The 13,910-nt window shown below is 43.3% G+C and overlaps 1 protein-coding gene across 1 annotated transcript; it reads right to left on the bottom strand.

Annotated features, from left to right (window-relative positions):
* Positions 1–5,053: 5,053 nt before the first annotated feature.
* thbd (thrombomodulin) lies at positions 5,054–7,141 on the bottom strand. The gene has a single exon (XM_031746970.2). It carries the CDS (start codon positions 6,932–6,934, stop codon positions 5,303–5,305), a length of 1,632 nt encoding a protein of 543 aa, XP_031602830.1. The 5' UTR covers positions 6,935–7,141; the 3' UTR covers positions 5,054–5,302.
* Between the last annotated feature and the right edge of the window lie 6,769 nt (positions 7,142–13,910).

Here is a 13,910-nt window from a genome sequence, read left to right as displayed (position 1 = left end):
GTGACAAAGTGGGTGAGAACAACATTTGTCCATATTCTTAGTTAACATTCTTGCTTTGATTTAGCCGTATTTAGTCTGCAATAGGCAAACATGTACTATCCCAGGTTTGTTTATGTTTTGCACTTTTACAGATTATATAACATAACATCTTGGTTTAAATCATATTCTGACAAGTTTAAGTTAACATGTTATTTATTTCAACTGTTAATTGGTTTAGTTTGAACTCACCTTACCTGTCTTCCAGGAACAAAAGTAGGAAATATAGGCTGTATCCCAATTCAGGGTCTGCAGCCTTAAAGGCCGCATTTTAAGGCCGATTACGTCACAGCGAAGCAACAAAGGCTGTCCAAAACCCAGAATTCATAGCGCGGCCCAGCCAATTTCAGTTTCCAACAATGGCGGCCGCTACTAAGTTTTAAAATTAGTCTTATTAATCTTTCTGGGTCACAAAATAAACTTAACATATTTTCAGGTGAGAAAGTAACTGTGTAAATTTCAAATATCTGCTTGGTTTATCAAGACATCGCATATTTGCAACAGAAACAACCTGCTGCTTAACACTGAGAAGACCAAGGAGCTCATCGTGGACTACAGGAGGAATGCTGACGCACATCCACCCATCCACATTAAGGGGACGGCTGTGGAGCGTGTGAGCAGCTTCAAGTTCCTGGGAGTCCACATCTCCGAGGATCTCATCTGGACGACCAACTGCTCCAAGCTGGTCAAGAAGGCTCACCAGCGCCTCTCCTTCTTGAGGACTCTGAGGAAGAACCACCTGTCCTCAGACATCCTGGTGAACTTCTATCGCTGCACCATCGACAGCATCCTGACCAACTGTATAACAGTCTGGCACGGGAGCTGCTCTGCCTCGGACCGGAAAGCGTTGCAGAGGGTCGTGAAAACTGCCCAGCGCATTGCCGGAGCACCACTTCCTGCCATAAAGGACATCTACAGGAAGCGGTGTCTGAAAAGGGCTGGGAAAATCATCAAAGACCCCAGTCACCCATCACATGGACTCTTCACCCTCCTGCCCTCTGGGAGGCGCTACAGGAGCCTCCGGACTAAGACCACCAGGTACCGGAACAGCTTCTTCCCCACAGCTGTCAGACTCCTGAACTCTGCCTCCTGACATCTGACCCATGTTAAACTCATGGACTGAACATACACACACCCACAACCACCTACACACACACACACACACACACACACACACACACACAGGACAACTGTACCCTCAAACACACAATAATAACATGGACTGAACCACCACTCACAACCACTAGCACTTTAGCCTCTGTAGAAATTATCCACATATCTCACTTATCTTAACTGCACTACTGTATAGTTCTGTGTAAATAATCATTCTGTACATACGATAATTTTTAATCCTACAACTGTTTATAACTTGCATAGTTCCCATTTCTGTATAGCTGTATATCTCATATTTCTGTAGTTTTTATTTCATATTTATAGCCTGTACATAGCTTGTACTCACTACAGCCTGTACATACTTATAGAATATTCATAACATACTTCATACCGTGTACATTATAACATACCGTAATAGACCCATTTCTGTAATATACTTAAGTATCTGAGGTCACAGGAAGAGACCAGGTGAAGAAGGGGGAGAATCTTTGTAATTTAATAAAGTTGATTTTAGAGTGTTTATAGAGAAATGGATTTGTTGTAAAATGTATTGATTATACCTTAGAATTTTATTGCTAGGAAAGAATAGCAGTACAGGTTTGAGTATAGAAGTGTTTGCCTTACGTACTTAATGGAGTAGTCCAGGGGTGAATGGACTATTTAAGCAGATGAACACAGGTGTTCAAAGAGCAAGGACCAGGTCAGTGTAGCTGAGTGCATTTTGACCTTAATTTCTGTTGATTTAAGTTCAGTTATGTTTATTTGTACTGAGTTAACTATGGAGTTGAGTTTCTTATTTTTGTAAATATTGTTTGGTCACAAAATGGGGAATAAATCACTCGGTACACTGAACAGCATCTGTCTCCTGCCATTCTTTAGCTGCTTAGGTCAAGTTCTACCACGATCAGCTAAAGCCATATGAATCTCTGCTACATTTGATGTAAGCCAACTGCGAGCATGAAACCACGGCCACTGTGCACCACTCACACACTGTTCTTTACTTTAGATCCATCACAGCACATTAATCCAACCCGTTTATCCTGCACTAACCTGCAGAGGATTTTCTTGCAATTTTAAATGCCTCAGTTTGATTTGCAGCAGGTTTCACAATATGAAAAACATAATGTCACATATACAGACCCAATATCTGATTTAAAAACATGAGGACATGCAAACTTTAAATTTCCAGTTTATTAAATCCATTGAGCAGTCCTTACATTTAAATCTAACCTCTTCCTCCTCTCCCGTCCTCTTGCTTACATCTTTCTTCATCTCTGATTGAAGTTAACTCTTTTCTCTCGCTGGGAAAAACAGCAGCTGGAACTTTAGCTAGCAACACACTGACAAAAACAAACAAAAACAAACAAACCAAACAAACAAAACCAAACTGTCCAACCTTTAACCACTGACTTTGGCATCGGTTTTCATGTGACATTAAGCAATGAGCCTGTTTTGAAATGCAAGTACAGATATTAGTTTAAAAACGTGGTGGCGGGAAGGAATATAACCAGTAAAGGTGACTAAAGGACGTTGACAACGCCACCTGGGGAGAGAGTTACACCCCAGGAGAGATTTCTATAGCCAGTGGAAATGTTGTACTAGTTACGAAAGCAAGCAGAGGTGAGGAGGATCAACTTTACAAATCAAAATTTATTAGGAAAAAAAACAAAACAAAACAAAAAAAACCCACACACACTACTAAAAACAGAGCTGTAGAACCAGAGAACTTAGGTAGCAGGGCTGACAATGCAAGACCGTTAAAACACTATTAACAAACAATGGTTAAAAAGACAAGGCTCCCTGCCCCGATGCTACCCTAATAAAACAGCAGCTTGATAAAATAAGTAAACAAAATGGTGGAGACTGGCCACTTGAGGAGGCAACCTACAGGGAGGAGTGCCCAAGGGTTCCACCAATTACTCACCCATGCAGTTTCACTGCAAACCTCAATGCAATCTGAGTGGTGCAATCTACCCATTTCGCAGTGTGTACTTTCTCATGCATCAGGGAGGATTCCACCTCACGTGCCTAGCCCCACAACAAGCGGCCGTAGCTCCATTAAAGCAAAATGCAACAAAACATAAAATGTCAAACAACTTAGTAAAAGGTCTTGATGCATTCTCAATCATCCAGGAAAGTAAATCTCCAAAAGTTGATTCTGTTCATCTGGACGTAGCGTTTTGTGGGAGAAACGTTTCGTCACTCATCCAAGTGACTTCTTCAGTCTCAGCTGACTCCAATCTTATAAACAGTACATTTGCATAATGACTGAAACCAGCCCACTGAAGGAACAATGGGCTGTGAGGTCAGTTCCTTAATCATAATTATGCAAATTCTCATGACCATACAGGCTGGGATCTTTGCCACCTTGAACAGGAATGAGTACAAGTTGCCAGAGATACAGAGTAGACCCCAGCTGTTCCTTATAACAACCTCTGATTAACAGCTAAGGGAGGGGTGAATGTTCATGATGCATTCACAGACAATGTATGGGCCAACCTCCACCAAATATTACCCCTCTACAGACACGGGGGGGTGTCTGTAGAGGGGTAATATGGGGGGGGGGGCATTCAAGTAAAGTACAGATACCTGAAAATTGTACTTAAGTACAGTAATGAAGTATTCGTACTTCATTACCCCCAACTCTAAAAGCAACATGCTCAGCATGTCCCTGTCAGTCAGTCCTTAGAATCGTCATCTCTCCATCCTCCTATGCAGCCTCACTGTGTGTGAGTCATTACGGGAAACACTATGCTGGGTCCTTCCTGAGGCTGTAAGTCACCATTTTCTCCACATGATGGCACAGTCAAGCTGTGCGTGAAAACAAGGAAAGCCATTGCCCTTCTTTTCACCACTGCCAAGACAAAAGTCTTAAATCAACCAATCAATAAGGTATTCCGGTAATTTTTGTCCTTTCATTTTTGTATTTTTGGTAAAACCCAACAGTAAATGTTTATGTATTATATCATTTACTTATAAGGTGGCGAGTTTCAAACTTTTCTCCCTCCACATCATGTAGATGTTGTTCATATAAATAATCACACTTCTCTGTATGATTAAAAGACCGTGTCAATCATTCATTCTCTAAGAAATAAGCGCACAGACACCACACATCAGCACTGAGTTTATTACATTATGAAGAACTGCTTTGGGAGATTTCGCTAAATAAAATATTCACCGCTTGCTTTTCATCATGGTGGCATAATTACAAATGTGATATACTGCTTATTCAGTTATTTATCTGACGTTAAACTCTTAATGTAGTCTCTCAAAACACTAAGCTTGATTTCACAAGTTAGTCCTTCAGATGTTATAATACTGATACTGGAAACATGAATATGTTGAGTGGTTGCTAGATCTAGAGTTCTTGTTGTGAAACTAACTGATTAATGCTTTGGTAAAGTTAATTGGGAAAATATGACAATGAGTGCTTTCATCAGTGAGTTCATTTAAATAAGCCAAACACGTATTTCAGGAAAGAATGGTGAAATTCTTTTCATTTGTACACTTCCTTAAAAAATTTAATGTGGGGTTGCATTCAATTGCAGCAAAAAATTTTCTGGCACAACTTCACTTGCTTGCAAGGTGCATAGAGAGGATGAAAGAATTCACAAAGCAGGAACTCCAGCGACACTTGAGGGAAGATGAACAACTTTAATAATTGACCAACGCCTTTCGGCTTGTGGCCTTCATCAGGGTCATGATCAGGGTATGACCCTGATGAAGGCCACAAAAAATGCAAACTATGTCCAACAAGGCAAAAAGTGTTTAAGGTTTTGCCAACAGAGTGAGCGATTTAGTGGTGGGTTTAGGGTGCTGTGCATTCGGTTCAAAGGATGTCATGCTGTTTTCTATCGATTCAGGAAAAAAAAAAAAGTGGAAAGGGAAAAAGCAGCCCCAGACATTTGCATTTTCAAAAATATTTATTAACATCTTATAATTTGAAGTCCTTTGTCATCACATGGCATCTGTCGCTGAATGGTAAATAAAACGGAGGGCACGCCCTTCCTCAGAGAAAACTTTGTAACATGTAATATTTCTGCAGTGCTGTGGACACTTTCCCTTTTCCTTCTACCGTTAGTGCAAGCTGTAAAGTTCCGGTAAAACTCTCACTGTACATTCACGTGTCATGCTTAAACCGTCTCTGCTTGGCTCAGCTTTCACCTTTCACTTGATGGAAGCCGTGATCCTCACTCTCCTCAGCTTTGAGGGCAATGCTGTTCGTCGTCTCTGCCCTGCGTCTGATGGCGCGATCCGCCAGAAAGACCACGAGAACGATAAAAACCGCAGTGAAAATTATTATTCCCACCAGACCCCCCGGTGGCACCCCCGAGGGCTGCCTGGTTGGATCTGGGTATGGTACCGATACGGTAGTGGGAGTGTCTGGTGCTGATGTCCCTTCAGAGCTGTCGTCATCGCTTTCTACGCACTTGTATCCGTCGACTAGCACATATCCCAAAGAGCAGAAGCACGCGTAGCTCCCGAACGTGTTCTTACATCTCTGCTCGCAGTAACCGTCACTGCACTCGTCCATGTCTATGCACACCATACTGCCCCCTCTCTCCTCGGCTACGTAGCCGTCGGGACAGTAACACTGGAACTTATTGTTCGGGTCACACTCTGCGGGGCATTCCTCCTTCCCGCAGAACAGTTTGCACTTATTCGCTGACTTCGGGTCCACTCGGTATCCATCATAACACGAGCATTTGTAGCTACCGTGGGTGTTGTGACACTCATGCTCACACGGACCAGACGTGCACTCGTTCACGTCGACGCACTGGCCATTGCGCGTAGAGTATCCCGCCTTGCAGACGCATTCGAACCCGCCGGGTTTGTTGACGCACACGGAGTTCTCCCCGGGACACTGCCGCGGGTCGTTGCAGTCATTGAAGTCCACGCACGACCTGCCGTCTTCCGCCAGCTGAAAGCCGCGATCACACGTGCACGAGTAGGAGTCTCCTTTCATGTAGCAGATCTGCTCGCAGCTCAGCGCCAGGCACGGGTCTTCCACGAGCTGCTGCTCGCAGGTCACTTTATTCGCAGGATTAAGGGTTTTTCCCGGTGGGCAGTAGCACGAAGGCGTCTTGTTAGGACTCTCCGTGCATTTATACTCACACCCGCCTTCCTCTATCTCGCAGTTCCAGGGCGCCGGCTGCCACATCTCTGCGTAGCACAGATATTTGGTCTCAGATGGCATCCGGAGAGCGGTGCTTCCAGGAGGCGCAGACAGCAAGTCTCTGACCACGAACCCATACGGAGTGGTGTACATGACAGTCTCTCCCGGTGACTCTTCTTGACTTTGGCACATGCCAACGCTGGTGTACTCACAGAGAAACCCGGCGGCCTGATCTTGGCACGGTTTCTGGCTCCATCTGAAGTCCAATTCTGGGGAAACTGAGACGCAGCGCAGAGAAGAGCAGTTCATGTTAAAGTCTGGCAGCCAGTTGGAGAAGTCACTCTCGTCGTCTTTAGTCACCCATTCGTAGCCCCTCAGCCTGGCAGCGGAGTCTGGGCAGCGGAGTGGTCGATGTAAACCGATCCAGAAGCTCCCCTTAAAATTCCCCAGCAGAACAGAAAGAACATCGTGTGCTACAGATGAGCGCACTGTCATTAGGTGCCCCTCTTGATCTCTACATTCATTTCGCGCTCTGCTGAAATCGCTCGGGTCTCTGAACACAGCGAAACACTGGTTATTGATGCAGTACCCCCCACTCGGGTCTATACCGCCGACTCTGTTCACCAGCGAGAGCAGCAGCAGGACCGCCAACTGCAGGACAGGATTCATGTTTGACCCTCGGCTGTCTTCCTTTATGTTTATGTGCGTCCCGGCAGTTTATGGGCCTGTTTGTGTGAAGAACCGTTTAGCTGGCATTTATAGCCCATCAATTCCATGTCAGTGTCCCGACAGAGGAAGGAAGTCGCTCTTAATCAGCCGGCTGCTCCTCACTTTGTCCCTCAGCTCTCTGTGCGGGGTAGACCACATCCCCACAATTACGCACGGCTTTTACGCACGTACGCAGCGAAGCCGAGTGCACGTAAGGGGGGCGGAGGTCATCAAACGGACCCCTCCCCTCTGTTTGCAATAAGCCCCTCCCATCCCTCTCTGTGTAGCATGTCTGTTATGGAGCAGCAGTTCTGGGGTCAGATGTTGTAACCACGCTTCCCTCAGATTTTTACAGTTTTTACTTGTTTTTTGGGCATTAAAGTATTAATATCTCACAACAAGGTAGAATAAGAACGAAATTAACTGCTGTAAACTGTTAACTTTCATGTAAGACAAGAGATAAAGCTTTTAAAAGCAGAATTCCATACATTTTTGCTTGCCTCTGTTGTTGTGTGCTCTATGATGCCCTCAGAGCAGGCCCAAGGTTTTATGGGGCCCTGTGCATAGTTTGATTTGAAGCTTTTCTGTCAGCTTGACCAAAGAGGATACTTCAAATGCAATTTAACATAAGCCTAAAAATCTTTTTTTTTTTTAATAAAAAGGATAGAAAAGACAAACTGAAAGACAAACCGTTTGTAGGGAAAGGAGCTCTTCACTTTTCAGAGATGGAATAAAAACAACAAATAGGTCATATTAAAAGCAAATGCATTTGTTAGTGATAAAAATATCTCACAGGCTAGTCCATATTAATCTGTAGGAAACACTCACCTGTTGTTCTGTCATCATGGAGAAGCATCACGGGCTGCTTTGTTGTTGTTTGCTGCTTCCAAATATTCTGGCAGTGCTCCTGGGGACACGTGATGGAATGAGCTGAGTTTATTTTAATAACTTACAGCAAACTGTAACTTTTGCAAGGGAACAAGACCCAAAGCAGGTCTTACTAAATGAAACGGCTAACTGAAGTGTAATAATTTTGGCCTATAACTGCAAAGACGTCAGAAGTTCTGTTTCATAAAGACACGATGCAGATCACATAGCACATCAGTGGGATATGCTGAAGATCAGAGGACATCCCTTTGAGTATGTGACTAGCACAGTCCCTCGGGTCAGGAGTCCATGGTTACGTTTCATTCCAGAAAAAGCAGCCAAATCAGTAACAACTTATCCTTACAGTGTAACTTTAGCTAATACAGCATTTTACATTACAGTATGAAAGCATCAGGGCTATGTAGGAACATGATTCAAACACGAACATCACATATGTTCTCTGGTCTGCTTGTTTGAGTCTTCTGTTTAATGATGTCATAAAATAATAATTGCTGATGGAAACATACCTTTATCTCCCTGCATTTGTTCCCTTTGTGTTATCTTTTGCTTTTCACACCCAGAGGCGTACATCTTTTTTTTCTCTTTGACTTTTGTTTCACTGCTAACACTGACAACGTGTTTGAACGTGACCCCAGCTCTGACACAGACAGCAGAAATGGTAAAACCAGAGAAATGATAACACATTTATCAAAATACTTCACTTTGGTTAGCATGATCACTGCTGATTTATCACATGCAAAACAAGTACACATTTATCAGCCTCTCTTGTGTGACTTTAAAGGACTCTTGAGTTCCCTAAACAGCTGTTTAGTCTCCTCATGCCTGTCACTACGAAGGACATATGAGAATGAATATTGCTTTGCCACTTTGCAATTTCTGTTCTAGATCTCACATCCCAAAGTGGAATCACTGGAGCAGAGTTAGCTGAATGCCTTAATACAAAGAATCATGTAAATACTGTTGAAATAACCAAAGTTAACAATTTAATAGCAATTTAAACAGTGTTACACCAGGTTTTTCTAAAAAAATAAAATATAAGGAAAGAAAAAAGGGTAATATTGACTCCAACAATAGCAAAGACAGCAACAAGTGAAAGCTAACAGTTCCACAGAGTGGTACTTTTACATACAAAACCATAGCAGCACAGATTTACATTCATGATCAGTCCAGATCGCTCTGTTACACAGCAAAGACCGTATGATGCAAGCGTTAGGAGTACACAGACATGACAAAATGTTTGCTCTGATATACAGAGTCTCCATTAGGATGCTATTTCTTCCCTCTTTTATTCAAGGGAATAATTTCTTTTTGCCACCCATCATGTTTGCTGATCTCAGTCCACAAGTCCAGAATCATCAGATAAAGACATTCAGCTGATAGTTTGATGCACCCTTAACATTCCTCATGTCCATAAAAAAATAAACATAAAAATCAAAGTTTTACATCCAGTGAAATCATACATAAAGAGAATTTGGCGATTCACTCCAAAATGTCCACCCAGAGAAATCAGTATCTACAGCATTAAACCACGAGCTGTCAGTCGGTTATTATGGATACACATTGTTTAAATAAGTTTTAAGAAAATGCCGTTGGTAAGTTCTGCCGTGACTTCTTTTTTTTTTGGAGCCAGAGTACAGATGTTGCTGGGGGTTAAAGGTTGTCCACTTCAAAGCGTCATGACTCATATGTTTGGGGCTGATTTTGTGAGCAACGTCAGTCACAGTAAGTTGTTAACAGAATATAAAGAGCAATTGTAGCTCCTTCAAAACTGGAGAGTGACCGCAAGGTTTAACTTCACAAATACAAAAGCATTTTCTTGAGGACCAATAAGATGGATTGCCTTGTAACAGCATGCCTGTTATGAGCTTGTTTGGAATGGGACACTAGCTATAGATAAACTTTTCAGTACCATTACTGTTAGATTTCTTCCATCGTAGTATCATTTATACATTACTGCAAACTGTCGGTAATTTATGGAGTTCCACCTGTGCCAAAATGATATCTTAATGCATGCAATGAAGCATTTTTTCTGCTTTTCAATTTTGAATCGAATCCCGAATGAATCTGTGGCCAAACTATTTTAACAAACAGACTGTGCATGATGATTTTTCACATGACATCTTCTGCCATTTTTTGCAGTTCCATCTGTCTGGCTGTGCTGCACTAACCATCACTTGAATATTTAATTAAAAACATTTTTTTTGTATATTTTTCTGGATTATGTTTGAGCAGTTTTTGAAAAATTAATTCTTATTCTGGATATTATTACATACAATTCAAAAATATGTTTTCTTTACAAATAACTAGAAGAAAGACAACGCTCAAGCAGCACATCGGGCCCACATGCTGGACAATGCAGGAGAGCAGAAGTAAAGGTGCTGTGAGGGTTAACACAAACAGCCTGCATGTGAAAACAATGTTGCTCAAAGTAGACAAGAAATAAATGACTCCATGCGCTGGTCAGCACAATTTGGCACAAATGACACCCCACAAACTGAGCAGAACGTGTTCTAGTGGAATACAAACCATAGGCCAGTAACTGTGCTCCCATGTAGAAAACATTTAGATGAATATCTTAATGTACAGCGTCTATACTCTAAATTTACAGTGTGCCATTTATTGCAGTGCTGGGCTATGAAGGCTCTCCGAGGAGAAACCAGTGCGTTTGACTTGAAATGAAGGTTCAGCTGTGCGACTTCACAGGTTCAGTTCAAGTTTCTGGGTGTCATTTTTAAACTGCTTGTCGAAGGACAGCCTCTTGTAGGTCTCAGTGGTCACCTGCTGCAGGTAGAAGATATCTATATCTGGTCGTTTGAGGGGTGGGAGTTCAAGACTGCCGCAACGTTTAAAGATGTTCCGGAGCAGGAAAACCAGCAGCCCGCCAACCAGCACGATGAACACGGCGATGCCCAGGACGCTGCCGGTTTTGATGTAGGGGGGCAGTGAAGCCGGGTGAGCGCTGGTCGGCTCGCCCGTTGATGTGACGCTCGGAGAGCGAGAGCCGGAGCCATCATCTTTTTCCTCCTGCTCCTCGGACAAGCTCACGCACTTACCATTGTCCTGCAGGTGGAAGCCTTCGCGGCAGCGACACCTGTAGCCACCGAAGAAGTTTTCACACACGTGGTCACACATACGCTGAGCTTCGCATTCGTCTATGTCTGTGCAAAAGTCTGTGCCGTTCACGTTGTCTTTAACGTAGCCATCGAGGCATTCGCAGCTGCCTCCGCCCGATGAGGTGCATCTGCAGTCCCTCTCTGTGCAGTTGAGCTTACACTTGGTGGGGTCTGACGGTGACACCATGAAGTCGCGCCGGCACACACACCTGTACTCCCCGTTGACTTTCGCGCAGTCGTGCTCGCAGGATTTACAGATCGTTAGATTTAGGCACACTCCCGCGTCCAAAACGAAGCCTTGAAATCTGCATCTGCACTCATGGCCCTCGCGCGTGCTCACACACACCTGATCAGCTGTGCATACCTTACATTCATCCGCCTCCAAGGAGCTCTTCCCCCCCTTGCCCAGGTCGTGGCCTTTGTTGCACTTGCACTGGAAGCTGTCACCCTCCCGCTGGGATCCTTGTGCGCACTCTGTACACGGGCCCGTGGAGCAGGAGACGTTATTGCGATGGAGGACAAGCCCGGTGGGGCAGACGCAGCCGGCTACTAAAGAATCGACGCATTCGTGCTCACAGCCTCCACGCATCACCTCACATGTCCACGGAGCTTTCAGCCACTTGGAGAAGCACAAGTGCTTCGAGTCTGGATATTTACCACCGACCTTTCGTTCTTCAGCCGTGGTTCCCGGTGGAAAAACCTCCGAATCGCCGAACTTAAAGGTCTCTAACGTGTAGGTCACAGCTGTGCCTGGCGACGCATTCAAGGGACTGCAATACTCGGTCACCTGGCAGAAAAATCCGTCCAGTTTTTGGTCTTGACACGGAACCCTCACCACTGTGGCGCCCTGTCCCTCCATCATGGAGACCACGGGGCAGTTCGGACCCGTCTCGTCGCTGCTCTGGAGCCAGTATTTACCGCTGAGTCTGGTTAGACTCGTTAAATTACTAAGTTCGTCCTTGGAGTTAAAGTGATATAACCTTCCAGAATATTTCTCACAGGTTTCTTTGGCGCCTCGAAGATCCACGGGAACTTCGAAAATACAAAATGCATTCTTGAAACAACGTACGAGCGGAGAGGGGAGAGCTTCCTGCAGCCCGCAGAGGAGAAGCAGAGAGAAAAAAAGCATTCTTGGAATCATGGTGCCGAGCTTAAAAAGGCCTCCGATTGTGACCCCGGTGGCGTGAACGTCTGTGTTTGACGATCTGAAGCTGATACAGCGACTGAAAGCTGAGCATAGTCCCCATTTATAAAAGCGTCGACCTTTTTTTTTCTCTTCTCCTTCTTTTTTTCCCCTCTCAGGTCCAGGCGAGGAAGGAAGTTCAGTTGAGTCCGTCTGATTGCTCAGCCCCCTCGCTCTCCAAAAAGCTTATCTTAAAAAAACCCCAAAAAACCCAAACCCAAACAAAACAAAAAAACACGCGCTCACGAACTTTGAATAAGATGAATTAAACCCCGCACTCCTCCCTCACCGGTGACTCTTCTCTCTCTCGATTTGTAATAAAGTAGTTTAAATCTCTGAGACGACTCGAAAATCTGCCCCTCAAAAACGGACATCACGTGTTGTATTTGCGATTACGCGCTGTTGGATCAGCATGTTGAATTTAACGTAAAATGTTTGTATTTTAAATGATTGTGTGATATTTAAATAAGAATTCTTTAGGTGGAGGCATTTAAAGTAAGTACCAAGGCAAAACAAGAGAAAAGCTCGAAATAGAGAGGTCCTGGGCTCAGTACCAGCCTTTACAAATCAATAAAATAAAATAAAATAATAAAATCAAATAAGATAAAATAAATAAGCGTCTTGGAAAAGCTGATTGCAAATTGTTCTTTAATATTTTAACACGATATATTTGAAGAACTCTAAACGAACCGATGGAATTAAGGCTTATAATCAACATGAGTCATTCAAACGCTATTTACTCAGGATAAATAGAGATTTATTTACTTTACTTTTCTGCTTCTGCGTCATCGCAGACCCCATCAGCAGCTGTCCTTCCAACACAGAAGGATCATACAGTGTGGCACAGAAAAAACAGTGACTGGCTGGTTGTACATGTAGCTGTTAAAGAAGCGGATATTTCCTACAGGAACAGGGCCAGAGCTAAAGGTGGCCGTGACCACCTCAGACTGAAACGTAGCCACCCCCACATTATCTGATTTTTTTCAGTCACAGACGTTCAGCTGTTAGAATTTGGTTGGTTTGAGAAAAAGATCGATCAATCAATCAAATCTGTATTTCCAACATATAAGTAACAAGTTTTAATACACATAAAAAACAAATGAATATGAATTCAAAGAAGGCCATCACATTCACATGAAAAAAATGTTGACAGTTGACAGTTTCCCAATGAAAAAGCAGTAGCCTTATCTACCTCCATCTGCTTTGAGTATACTGTCGATTTAATACATATTTATAAATATGTAAAAAAAAAAGCCCACATACACATAATTAATATTTCTTTATAAACTGATCTTTAATTATTTAATGGTAAATATCCAAACTTACAGCTTTTTATAAGATGTTATTATATACAATAACCCAATAACCCAATTTAATGTACAGCAAGACCCTACCTCATACACCCTTTATACACCCTTTCGCTAACACTAACTGCATCAGTGTGCCTTTTAAACTGGTTCTGGGCTCTGAAAGCTCCTTTCCACTGTTCCCTTATTTGCAGGCGGTTGCCACAGCAGATGTACCCACATGCTGGCGCAGATTTTTAAACCGGATGGCCTTCCTGACACAACTCTTCCAGGGATTTGTGTCTCATGCAATATTCGAACCAGGGATCTTTTGTGTGATAGGCACATGTTTTAACCACTGCATTAAAAAACAGTCTTTTTCTAGCCTGATTCTGGGAAGTCTCTGTTTTGGAAAGGGGAAGGACTTTAAAAAAATACTTGACAGGTGATTGGATGGATGAAAAAAG

This window comes from Oreochromis aureus, linkage group 15 (assembly GCF_013358895.1).
Source record: "Oreochromis aureus strain Israel breed Guangdong linkage group 15, ZZ_aureus, whole genome shotgun sequence".
NCBI lineage: Eukaryota > Metazoa > Chordata > Actinopteri > Cichliformes > Cichlidae > Oreochromis > Oreochromis aureus.
The sequence above is the reverse complement of the archived record's forward strand: the minus strand, read 5'-3'. Positions and strand labels throughout refer to the sequence as shown.